This window comes from Pocillopora verrucosa, chromosome 3 (genome assembly GCF_036669915.1).
Source record: "Pocillopora verrucosa isolate sample1 chromosome 3, ASM3666991v2, whole genome shotgun sequence".
NCBI lineage: Eukaryota > Metazoa > Cnidaria > Anthozoa > Scleractinia > Pocilloporidae > Pocillopora > Pocillopora verrucosa.
This window is the reverse complement of record NC_089314.1, coordinates 27608816-27621264: the sequence shown is the minus strand read 5'-3', so window position 1 is coordinate 27621264 and position 12449 is coordinate 27608816. Positions and strand designations below refer to the sequence as shown.

Sequence of the window (12449 nt, the reverse complement as noted above, 5' to 3'; positions counted from 1 at the left end):
TCACCAGCTGGGTGCCCGAGGGCTTGAGTACCGCCCAAGGCTCAAGACCTCGGGCACAGTTTTTCCCAATACGGACCGACCTAGTCTGTTGAGTAACATTTTCATTTTTTTCTAAAACTTAACAACATTTTTGCCAAAGGAACCAGATTGATTTAAGGCAGTAATTAAGGCAAGATCTTCCTTTGACTGAACAATTTTTGAGCGAGGAAATGGTAATCAGACCACAGGATTCGTTACCGTGTCCTCTGAAAAAAAGGAAGGTTTTCATTTTTTTCTTTAAAATACTGAACATCGCACTGCTATAACATGTAGAGACACGTGACACTGCATAACCTCACGCTCTGTCCCACCTATCTTTGAATTGATTTGAGGTTTTCTTTTTAATTTATTATAGGCAGTATAGTTTTCTTTGAAAACCAGTTGAAACAGCGGAAACCAAATTTAAAGGAATGTCACGTACGAATGAACTGTGGCGAAAACCTTGTCCTGAAAATAGTACATTCGTAGAGAGAAAGACTTGAATGGCTTTTCATGATAAACTTTATTTCCTCTTCTCCTAAGACCAAAAGAGGCCCTGAACAGAATTAGATTTAAAGCTATCAAAACCAGCCCTGCTTGAGAGCACTATTTTCAATTCTTGCCCGTTTGTTTCATTCAATATTCACAAAACATTTCAAAAATATTATTATTAGTTATAATTTTGCAAAGATTCCACCAATGAGTGCAACATATGAAGTAAACTGCATACAAACTATCCTTGTCTCTTAAAGCAGTTTTCAATTGAGTAATGAAACTAGTGGTGTTGCCTTAGTTTTGCTACACTTTGGTCCGAGTAGTTTTCAATTAACTGTCAAAAGTAATTCATGATTACTTTGGTTTTGCTTAACTTTGCTCTTTGATTGGATCTGAAAACTTCTGACAACTTTTAAACCAATCAGACTCAAAAAATTAAAACTACTCATGATATGGTTGCCTACAATTTCCCCTATTTCATGCAGTTTGCTGTTTTTACTTCAAGCTCTCATTTAATGATGATGTCAATCTTAACTGACTCCAATTGGTTGTTGTGATTACTTTGGTTTTTTTTTTAAACAACTGAAAACTGCTCTTAAACAAAATCTCACTTGTTCACTTGTATTTTCTTGCCCATAAGACAGTTTATCTGTTTTAATTTAAATTCTCATTAGTCCCACGTGATGTTTTTCTTCCAATGAGCTTTTGTGATTACTTTGATTTTGTTTTAAAGACACTCAGTCAAAAAGTGCTGTATGTACTGATAAGGAATTAAATAAGTTATATCATGCCTGCTGTAAGTTTCCCCATACTTAAAGTAAACCAGAATATATTTTTGTTCTTTTACTCTGTATTTTACATGACTATCACACAAACCTTTAAGCATATCATTTTAATCCTAGCTCATAAAGTCAGAAAATATTTATCTTTTGACAATTTTAAAATTACTTCCTACAAAACATAGTCTACAGTTCCATTTTCAAACACAGTGTCATAAAATAATTATTTTACAGAGTACAGTCGAACCTTGATTATCCAGACTCATGGGGAACTGGGCTCAATAGTCCAAATAATTGAAAATATGAATATAGATGTTTGTAGATGAAAGGACCAGAGATGCAACTTAAGATAACCAAAAAATTCCAATAAATGAGGTCTAGATAATCAAAGTTTGACTGTACTTGTACTTGCAAACTCTAGTAACAACAACATTCCCCAACAATTTTATTGTTTACATTTTCAAAACATCTATAGTTCATAAACTGCCTTAAATCATTGGGTTGACTTTTCAAGGATGCTTTTATTCCACCTGCTGTTATCAAAGTTTAAATCATGAATGGCTCACCCAGTGCTCCTTTAAGGTTGCTTACTATCCTCTTCACTTTCCTGAAAGATAGTTTTGTTTTATTTAGATTAGGAGTAGTGCAGGTTGAAAAGTTCACCATTGTAAGGTGAGTTAAAATTGAAAGTAAGCTGCAACGAAAGGCCCTTAAAAGACGATGAAAACAAAACACTTTATTTTTGAAAAAAGGTTGTGGTATTTAAAAAAGACAGACATAGAAAGGGCCTGATGACAATTGCATCATTCCTGTTTTGAAGCAAAAGACAACCTTATTTCATTTGTAAGCTTGAGGGTATAGTTTGCTGTCCAACAGCCCTATTAATAAAAGCAACTGCAATTTTTTTTCTTTGTATACTTAACCATAATTATTTTTTATGGCTAACAAGTCCTGCAGAGGGCCTATCAACTTTACCAAGTACACTACCTTTTTCTCTGCTTCTTGTTCAGTTCTTGAGGTGGCACTGACTTCAGGTAACTTCTGATTAAGTAGTTCTTCATCCTCGGAAGACAGTCCAACAAATGTTTGGTCTTTGTCCATACCTCCAGGTACATCACTTGTCTTAATTAATTATTAAGAATTCATTTCAGTCTTGCTTTATCAAAGGTTTCCCTTCACTTTTTTATCAAATTTTTAAGACTAATTTGATTTTTGTTGTTGTTTAGCAATCACTTGACTGAATGAAAAAAAGCCAAATTATGTATGTAAAATATATAAAAGGAATGTATCTCACACAGTTTTAACTAAACCTCAAATGTTGACCTCATATAAGTGACTAAATAGGAATTTCCCTTTAAATTATCAATTCATTTTGAAGCAGAGAGGTGATGAGAAGACAGAAAAATATTAATTGAAGGACATCATTTGATTTGGCACCAAATTCTCAAAGTAAAATGCAAGAGAAATGTTTGAGAGACAGTGCAGAGAAGGAATGTTTTGATCCTGGGAGTGAAAGGATTAACTCACTGAAGACATGCTTTGTGAAGGCGATGGCACCCATGTAAGATAAAGTCAAGGGTTTTAAAAACTGACCAACCTCCGCTTCTGAGCCAAAGAAATCATCAAGTTCCTTATCCATATCACTGTTGTCTTCCAACATGATATCATCCAGAGATCCACTACCCCGACCATGCACCAAACAGATTGGTTCTAACATGCAAAATTAGTAGTTGACAGACAGGCTTCAAGTTATTTGTGAATTTCATAAACTTGTTCTTTACAAACTATGAAGGGACTTAGAAAACTGTGAACACTTTGATTTGAGTTGAGTTTCAGAGAAATCTTTAGTGGTTTGATATTAATTAATACACAGGAATATTTTGCCTGACAATCTTTCTCTTTTTACTTTCAGAGTGGTTAGTGACATCTGATCATGAAACTGATTGGATTTACCAAACATAAATTTGCTACCCTGCATTTAATCATATGTACATGCAAAAGAATGATATTTGGCATATAACTGCAAGCAGTTAAGTAAGAATCAATAAAGGTCATGTATTTTGTTTTTTCATACCTTCTGTTCTGCCATGCTGTATGTAGTAGTTCATTTGTTCAAGAAAGGCATCTTCATAGACTTGTCGTTTTTCTATGGAAGCTTGCCTCTCCAGTTGCTGTATTTTAACTTCATCCCTTTCCTTGGCTAATTGAAGCTCCTCTGAAACAATTTGAAGAGCAATCATGATTACAAACTACCATAATTGTATAACCTCTTCCTGAACTCTGATGACAACTTTCATCACATTTGATGTATCAAATGATTTATCCTATGATATCACAACCATCTCACATTTCCACTTAGTTTGAATCATAAACCATGCAGAGAAATTAAAGCAATATAATTAAACAAGTAGGACCAACAATCTCTTTTAATCTGTTCCCACTATTGTGAAAGCACTATGACTAGAAGAACTGGTTGTGCCTCTAAAAAAGTTATTAATTAACACAGATCACACCCTACCACCAGCGCCCATATTCTCCATACTGTTCTCTATACCTGTAAATTTCCTTGGGTAATGATGAGGAGAATTTGATTATTAATCAAGAGCTTTCTTAGCTTGGTGATCATTTCCTTTATTTGAGTGACTTTGGTGTGTGACTCAGGGGTTATATTGTGAGGAGAAATGAGACACTCCAGTCTTAGGGGTCAAAGGTTTAAAAGTGACAAAGGATATTTTCCTACCTCTAAGAGTTTCCAAATCATCCCTGAAAAATCAATTATGATAGAAAGTAAGGTAAATGAATAACTGATGTAGGTGACAGAAATGCAAGACAAGATACATGCACACTTAGTGGATGTTAGTAGTACATTACAGATATTTCTAATCATCAAAGATACTGTCACACGCAAGATTAATGGATGACTACAAGTGTACTTCAGTTTATAATACAGAACACCACAGTCACCAAAGTGCTTGGGGAAGGTATGAAAACCATAACTGAAGCTAGCAAGCTACTCACTGAAATGTTCAAATCATACAGAGAACTGGTAATGAATAGATAATGAAGGCTTCTTTGGGACAGCTTGCTTTGCCAGTGTCCCATGGGGTTGTGCTGTGACAATTTACTGATTCTTAACAACTGCTACTTCGCGCTGAACAAAATATATGTTTAACTTACTCTCTGTTATGTCTTAGCTTGGAAAGCTTGAGTCCTTGCGCAGCTTTCCGTCTCTCTAGGTCCAGCTGTTCACAAACCTCTTCCAAGTCTATCATCAAGTTATCCAACACTTCTATCTGTCCACCAAAGGCATCTAACAACAATATCACACCAAATAGCTTGTAAGCCAATGGATAGCTACATGATGTAATGAAATTTGCATATGAATACCATTATATAGGGCATGTTTTTGTAACTTACCAGTTTGTTTTGGGTTTCTATGACCAGGAATTAATTAGTTACAGTTACCATAAAAGCTTTATAACTTGTCATATCATTGAATTTAGCAACTGTTCTCCTTCTGGATGCATATAAAACAATAGCACTGTATAATTCTGCTACTTATGAAATGAGACCCCATGGTACCAAACCACTTCATGCTGTATTGCTCTAGCTGTCTCTAACCTGGCTGTAGCCAACCCCTAAGAGTGACTGGCTTTTGATTTCTGAGAATTTCAGAGTTAGCATTAAAAGCCTTGCTGCAACTGTTCCTATGAAAACATACGTACTCAAATATTCATACATGTTACATGTACTCAAGTATACCTATATCTGCCTTGGCTGTTTCAATGTTCTTTATCACTTCAGGTAGTAAAGCCAGTTCTGTGTGGAACATATTCATGTTGGCGTATAAATTGGAACATATCTTGGAAAACTCAGCAATACTCTGATCAGACCTCTAGAAAAAGAAAATTTAAAAATAGACAAAAACAACAACAACACAAAAGTAAAACATTCTGAATGACAAGAAAAAAACTGACAGAACGACAAGAAAAAAACCTACTACGGTGTTAATTAAGCTTACTGACCTCTGCTTTTTCTGCACATTCTCTAGATGCTTCATGAAGCTCTGCCCATTCTTTTTGGAACCTAATAAATGTTTACCCATTATTTTTGCAATGATTAATATTTCATATTAATTAGCAATAATTAAATATTTAACCTAAAGCTGTGTGTAGTCAAAGTTATATGTGTTGAAACTGAGATGAGAACATTCATACTGAAAGTACAATTTTAAAACAGCTAACCACGGCTCACTTTTAGTACAAAAAAAATTTATTAGAGTTTCCAAAAAAAGAACCAAAGCATATTTTTTTTCTCTGTAATTTATCAATCTATAGTCAAACATTTTTTTCCTGAGCCAATTCAGTATGATACTAAAAAATGAACATCTCAACTACTGAGTGTCAATATGCAACATGCTGTTGTTCAATATACAAGATGTACATGTTGTTGTTCAGATCTTTTTTAGATGAAGACAGCAGTGGGATAATAACACTTCTTTCTGGTGGCCATTCCTCCAACTGTCTGTACCATTTCAATGACAATTTTCTGGATAATTAGTTGATAGAAAAATCTCAAGAACATCTTTACCTAATCCTTTCAACCCTGATAGTGACTACCATGTAATATCTCCTTACAGTAATACTACTGAATTATTCATTAAGATTATGAGGATAAAGGAAATGATTGCCAACCTAAGAAGCTTTGATCGTTAACAAATTCTCCCTGTCAGTATCAAAGGAAAAGACTGGAAAAGAGTAGGGAGAATATATCTGTGTGTAGATAGTGATGTTAGGTTGTAAAGTTTTCAGTTCCCAAGCAGAATGTACTTTTAAGTTTTACCTATCGCTGATTTGTTGAAATCGTATTACATATTAATTGGAATAGAAGTGGTCTATTTTTCTCCACTAATTACTGGCACTCAGTCATCACTTACTTGCTTAGGATTTCAGAACCTGCCTCAAGGTTACAACTAAAGCACTGGTCATCACTATGGATCAGGGAAAACCACAAAATGATAATGATTATTTAAATAAAATCACTTTGGGCTCTCCTAAGCTAGCACAATAAAAAAAGCTCAGTGGGTCAGCATACATGCTGTATGTCAGCAATTTGCATCATTTACAATTATTCTCTTAGTGGTTTCTTGCTCTTTTCTTTCTAAAGTGTTTCATTTTTTTGTGCAAAACTTACAATATTTAATTCATGGGCATGACATTTACCATATTTCTTCAAACAAGCACCCTAAGTGCTTGATTGAAGTATTTAACAAATAGTAAGTTTATTTCACAAAAAAAAATAAATAACAATAAAATGTGAAGATATAGCACAGAAAGGGAATTCAAAGATTGTAAGCTAGTAAACAAATGATAATCAATTATCATGTGTGCAGCTGAGTTTTTTTTTCTTGTAGAAGGGGGGTGTTGAGGTGGGTGGGTGCCTAAATTCAAGCCTAGAGACTTAATCAATTAGATAGGTATGCAACTTTAACATCACGCGAATCACCAATTAAGAATTATTGCAATGTAACAGAGAGACCAGAACATGTTAACCGAGAGATGTATGCAATGAAATAACCCGTGTTCAATTAGAGCAAATAACATGAAGAAAATACCCTGATTTGAGAACCTACCTTTCAATTACTTCATCTGTGATGAATGTCGTTCTTCTGTTCAATAAAACAGGATATCTGTACTCAAGCTTATTGCTACTCAATACCTTAAGACTAACATCTAAGTCCTCCTTATAGTATCAGCCCTGAACCTAACACAAAAGTTACGAGAGTGAAGGAAATGATCGGCATCTTAAGACGCTATCGACTGTTATAAAAACTATCCTTGTGAACACCAGTAGAAATGTAGGAAGATTATCTTAAATATAAGAACTGATGCTAGGGTGTAAAGGGTTACCCAGGTTTAGGTAGCTACAATTAAGGATATTAATCTTGATTATCCAGTTATATACACGTAAAAGCTTACACAAAAATAACAATTAACACCACATACTGATATACTGACCTTACTATTTTCTTATTGACAGCTTTGGCCTTATCTGCGATTGATTTCCAGCTGATGGAGGATAAAATCAAAACCGAGTAATGATCATAGGCTTCTTCTAAAACTCGTGCAAAACTATACAACCACAATTACTCTTACCCTTGGGTCAGATCATGTTGTACTGTTTGCAAACGATCTCTAAAATTATCAAACATTCTGTCTGCGTTATTACACCGAGATCGTCTGGCCTTCTTGGTATTAGTTCGTCTCGAAAATTGACTAAATGTTCACCATCTTTTCTTTCTATTTTTGTTCTTTGACTATATTAAACTACGAGAAACCGCTGACTAAATATGGCCCACAATGCATCTCTAGGTCATTTCTAATATGGCTGCAGGGCGCTTCTTGTTCGTTTCCTGTTTGAACCTTGAAAGTATTGTGGAACCTGAACATTGACGTAAAAATTTTCCAATATATCAGCGCGTTTTGAGATTCAGAAGCTCGGAATTTTTTGGTGCATTGCTTATCTTTCTCAAGTTGTTTGGGATCCATCTGTGATCAAGTTTACCTTTCTTCATTTTGTTTGTAATTCTGGAAGATTCGAAGGCGCACGTAACAACGTAACCTAATTGTTTATGTACTTATTTCAAAGTAGAAGAGGAAATGGCGAACTCAAGTGACGAGTCTCTTATTATGACTTTACTGGAACAGATCAGGGCTTTGGAAGATGAGAGGGATAAGGCTTTGCAGCTTGTTAGCGAGCTCGAGAAGAAAGTGAAAGTAGGCTCAAAGTCAGAAACAGACTCTCACGGAGTCCAAGGTATCGACAGTCCGAGCGAGGAGTCTGAGACGAAACTTGAGAAATTAAAGGAGGAGAACGAAGTTTTAAAAGGAACTGTTGAATCAATGGCACAAGCGGTGATATTCGATCTCGAAGAAATTCGACTCAATGAAGAGCAACGAAGATTTAATTTAAAAGAACTCATTTGCGAGGAGCAGAATCATCAATCCGAAGAGTCAAGCAAGGACATGGATGCTGATGGTTATAAGACAATGTTGGAAATGTGTAAAAAGTATTATGGAAAAATGGTGGCTGAGCTTCAGGACGAGAGAGGCTCTCTACAGCAGAAGGTTGAGAAACAGCAAGCTTTGCTCCTGGAAAAGGACATGAAAATTGCAGAACTGGAATTGAAGCTACAGCAAGGTTCTCGAAAGTAAAATATGATAATTGCTTGAAATACATCTTTGTGAAAACAGGTTAGATTTTGTATATTTTGTTACGCGACACTCAGAGAAACCAAAGTTCAAATGGGATTCATCATTCATAAGTTGCATGGAGATAAATATGGTTATAATAATGAAATAAAATTAGGGGCTCCTGATCAAGTTAATTAAAAGAACTTGAAAATCATGCTTGGTTTTATGCTACTCTGGTTTAAAAATTTAATGAATGTAAGTGAGAAGTTACAATTCATAGACCCATCCTACAGAACCCATCAAGAGAATTTTGAATAGCCACAACATTTAAGTTGCTCGAAAACCTTTTAAGACTTTAAGGTATATTTTCGCAAAACCTAAGGATCCTGTTAGGAAATGACAATGAACTGACACTATTTATTCTATTTTGTGCAATGACTGTGATCACAAGTATATCAGACAGACCAAAAAGAGCATCAAAATGGGGTCTTCTTTTGGGAAAAAAAAAATTCAGCTTTGTCAGTTCACGCATGTGTAACCACAGGCAGCTCAAGCTCTAGCTGTGAGATGATCATCTTGTGAAAGAAGAGTCATTGCAAAATTATAAGAATTTGTATGGGAATATTTACAACCACTCTAATGACTAAAAAAATAAGTCAAATTCTCATTAAAATACCTCACCTTGCTTCTACAGTGCATTTCCTGTTATCTGAGCGCTTACTATGTTGAAAAGAACTTATTTTAGCTAGCTGTCCACTTCGGGCTTTCCTTATGTACATAGTAAACCTTGAAATGGATGACTTGCTAAAGTGGGTTCTTTTTAACATAGTAAGCAGTCAGATAACAAGCAATGCATTTTGAAAGTAAGGTGAGGTATTTTTATTGAGAATTTGACTTATTATTTTATTCCCTAGAGCTTCAAACTCACCTCTTAAGAATTGTATGGTACACAGTAAGGAGAATTTCTAATGAGATCTTAGGAGTGAAAGGGTTAATATAAGTCAGTGCTGTGTTCATCAATGTCCTAACCCAGTGCTTCAGATTTTTTTCTTTTCAACATATTGGGAGGAAACTTAGTGATGTCTTTCATGGTGATAATCTATAGAAATATAAAAAAAAATGTGAAATATTATAGTATGTCAAAGAGAAATTCTGATTCCCCTGAGATTAATTCATTTTCAGACCTTTACTGGTGCATGTGTTTGCATATTGGCTCATTATTTTCAGTGAATCAAGGATGTGAAATAGTGCATCACTGCTGGGCATAAGTAAATGGTAAACTGTCTCTTGTAACTGTAAAATTGCTCAGGATTGATCAGGGTTACAGTTCATTCAATTAATGTTTTGACACATAATAGAGAGTCAAATAACTCGTACTTAGGAAAGCAAGAATTTGAATTAGGATATTTCTCATATTTCATATTTAATTATTGACATTGTTAAGTGAATGATTGGGAAATGCCTTCGTAAATTAATAAGCATTTGTGGCAAAATGGTTGATTTAATAATTCAATTGCAAAAATAAGTGTTGCAATCAGCTCCACTACTGATTGCCAGAATGTTGCCAATCACTTGTTATGTGCAAAGTAATTGAAAACAGAGTCACATTTACTTCTAACAACAAAATTTACAATGAAGAAATAACCCAACTTTTTTTTATTTTAAGCATTGCTGTACACAGACAGTTATTTAAGTTTCCAATAGTTTAATCATGAACATTCATCAATATGACATACATGTAGGTCAGAAAGATATTCCATGAATTAAAGTATAATGTTTTTAAAATTACATGCAAATCATAAGTGTGGTTGAAAATGTTTATTTTGTAGTATTTTCTAGGGTTGAATTAAATGCTTTTTGAGATTTAAAGGTACCAGATTAAAACCGATCAAACTTTTGCTGTTGACCCTTTAACTCCCATGAGTGACCATGAGAGATTTTCTCCTTACAATATCAATACAATATCAAGCAAAAAAGTGATGAGAATAAAGAAAAATATCAATTGGGAGATTATTAGTTGATCTAATACTATATTTCCTGAACTAGCATCTTAATAGCGGAGCTCGCAGAGTGTAGCCCCATAATTCTATAAAATATTAGTAACCCATCAAGCTGAAAAAAATTTGGATGTACGACCGTACGACCGTACAAGGTGCTACTTTTAACATGCGTGGTCAACTGTACCGCGGGCACGCCAACGCCACGGCTTTGTCCAGTGGTCAGTGCACTGGGCTCCGAGTCGGACGACCCGGGTTCTAGTCCTGGCCGGGGCAAGGCGTTGTGCCTTTGAGACGTGCGGGAAAAAAATGCGAATTCCGCTTTTAGGCTTGGCTAAATTTATATATTAATTGTATGGCAGACAATAAAAAGAATTACTAATGAGATTTTGGGGAGTGAAAGGGTTAAAGTGATGTTACTTCTTTTCACCTGGAAAATGCATATTTCTCACTTACTTTCTGCATACACATCACTTGTTTGCTTAATTTTGCCAACTGAAACCACGTAGAGAGAAGAAAGAAAAGAGGAGAAATGAAGGGTTAAATAGCAAAGTTGAGCAAAGTGAAATTCATAGTAAAACAGTATAGGTTTTGAAATTCTGTGTCAGTCTACAAAAAAATATTTTGCCGCTTTTAATTATTTCAAAACTTCAAAATTTTAAATGGAAGTCTCTTCAAATGACTGAAAGACTCATTCTTCAAATTAGTTTTGCTCGACGTTCAAAGCACACTCAAGACCGTTGAAGCACAGGCAGCCCAAGCTTCTGCTGTGAGATGATCATCTTGCGAAATAACTGTCATGGTGGAATTATAGGAGTCTGTATGGAAATATTTACGACCGCGCTAAGGAATTAAAACATACGTCAAATTCTCAATAAAAATACCTCACCTTATTTCCAGTGTATCACTTGTTATCTGACCGCTTACTTTGATGAAAAGAACCCATTTTAGCGAGTTATCCATTTCCATTAATCATCTTACAGCTGGAGCTTGGGCTGCCTGTGGTTGAAGTTGTCATGCAGAAGTTGGTAATTTTTATGTATAAAAAAAAGGAACGTGCAGTGAGTTCTTTGTCTCATACCTACAAACTTTATTTAATTCTGCCCAAGGGATTTTTCAGAATTAATTTACAATGTGTATATATAATATAAAAGACTAATGATATAAAATAATAACTTACTTGTACTTGATATAGAAATAACTTAAAATTACTACTACTAAATGAACAATCATAAAAACTAACACTATTAAATATTCTATAGTTATAAGTTGAGAGACCGGTATCCTATTTCTTCGCTAATTCAGCCTTTGCATGCTTTTTAAATGATCTTAGTGATCGAGCAGTTCTGGTGTTGTTACTGAGACTATTCCACGCTTTTGCTACCCTATAAAAGAAACCACGCTGGGCAGCCGCTGTCCGGCATTTTGGCAAATTTAGATCTTCACTGTTGCGGAGGTTGTAAACGTGCGATGTTGAGCGCTTCTCTATTTTACAGCTAATATATGCTGGCACTAAATTGTTAACACATTTATACATCATTGTCACGTCAAGCAATCGAAGTTGCTCCTCTATAGTTAGCCAGCCAAGAGCATTCAAGGCCGGTGTAATATGATCAGGAAATACGCAGAACAGTAGAATAATTTACTAAACACAATAGAGTTAATCATTATATACAGAACTTCCATGGAGAACAGGTGGCGAACCCTACTTATTTTACATAAACTAGTTTGCAAAAATGACGATAACAATGAGATATGATTATTGAATGCTAAGCCAGAGTCCAGGGTAACACCCAGGTCTTTGGCGGACGAGACAGGGCATAGTTGTTGTCCAAGAAAGGGTACAGTGACGTCAGGCAACTTTGATGCAAGTTGCAGTGTTCCAAGGAGCACAAGTTTAGTTTTATCCGGGTTTATAAGCTGGTGATTTGTTGTTATTTGCCTGCTATCCATCGCTCTAAGGATGT

General features: G+C 35.0%; 2 protein-coding genes across 2 annotated transcripts; one reads left to right on the top strand and one right to left on the bottom strand.

The window, feature by feature from the left end:
- Positions 1–292: 292 nt before the first annotated feature.
- Positions 293–7609, bottom strand: LOC131799019 (dysbindin-like). The gene is made up of 12 exons (XM_059116685.2): positions 7448–7609; positions 7310–7360; positions 6925–6960; positions 6229–6282; positions 5318–5378; positions 5055–5187; positions 4470–4602; positions 4033–4055; positions 3367–3507; positions 2890–3002; positions 2280–2414; positions 293–1899 (listed from the first exon to the last, which is right to left on the bottom strand). The coding sequence occupies exons 1-12, from the start codon at positions 7501–7503 to the stop codon at positions 1870–1872; spliced, it is 966 nt and encodes a 321-aa protein (XP_058972668.2). The 5' UTR covers positions 7504–7609; the 3' UTR covers positions 293–1869.
- Positions 7610–7674: 65 nt separating this feature from the next.
- On the top strand, positions 7675–10364 carry LOC131799296 (tropomyosin alpha-1 chain-like). The gene has a single exon (XM_059117014.2). The coding sequence runs from the start codon at positions 7952–7954 to the stop codon at positions 8504–8506; it is 555 nt and encodes a 184-aa protein (XP_058972997.2). The 5' UTR covers positions 7675–7951; the 3' UTR covers positions 8507–10364.
- Positions 10365–12449: the final 2085 nt, after the last annotated feature.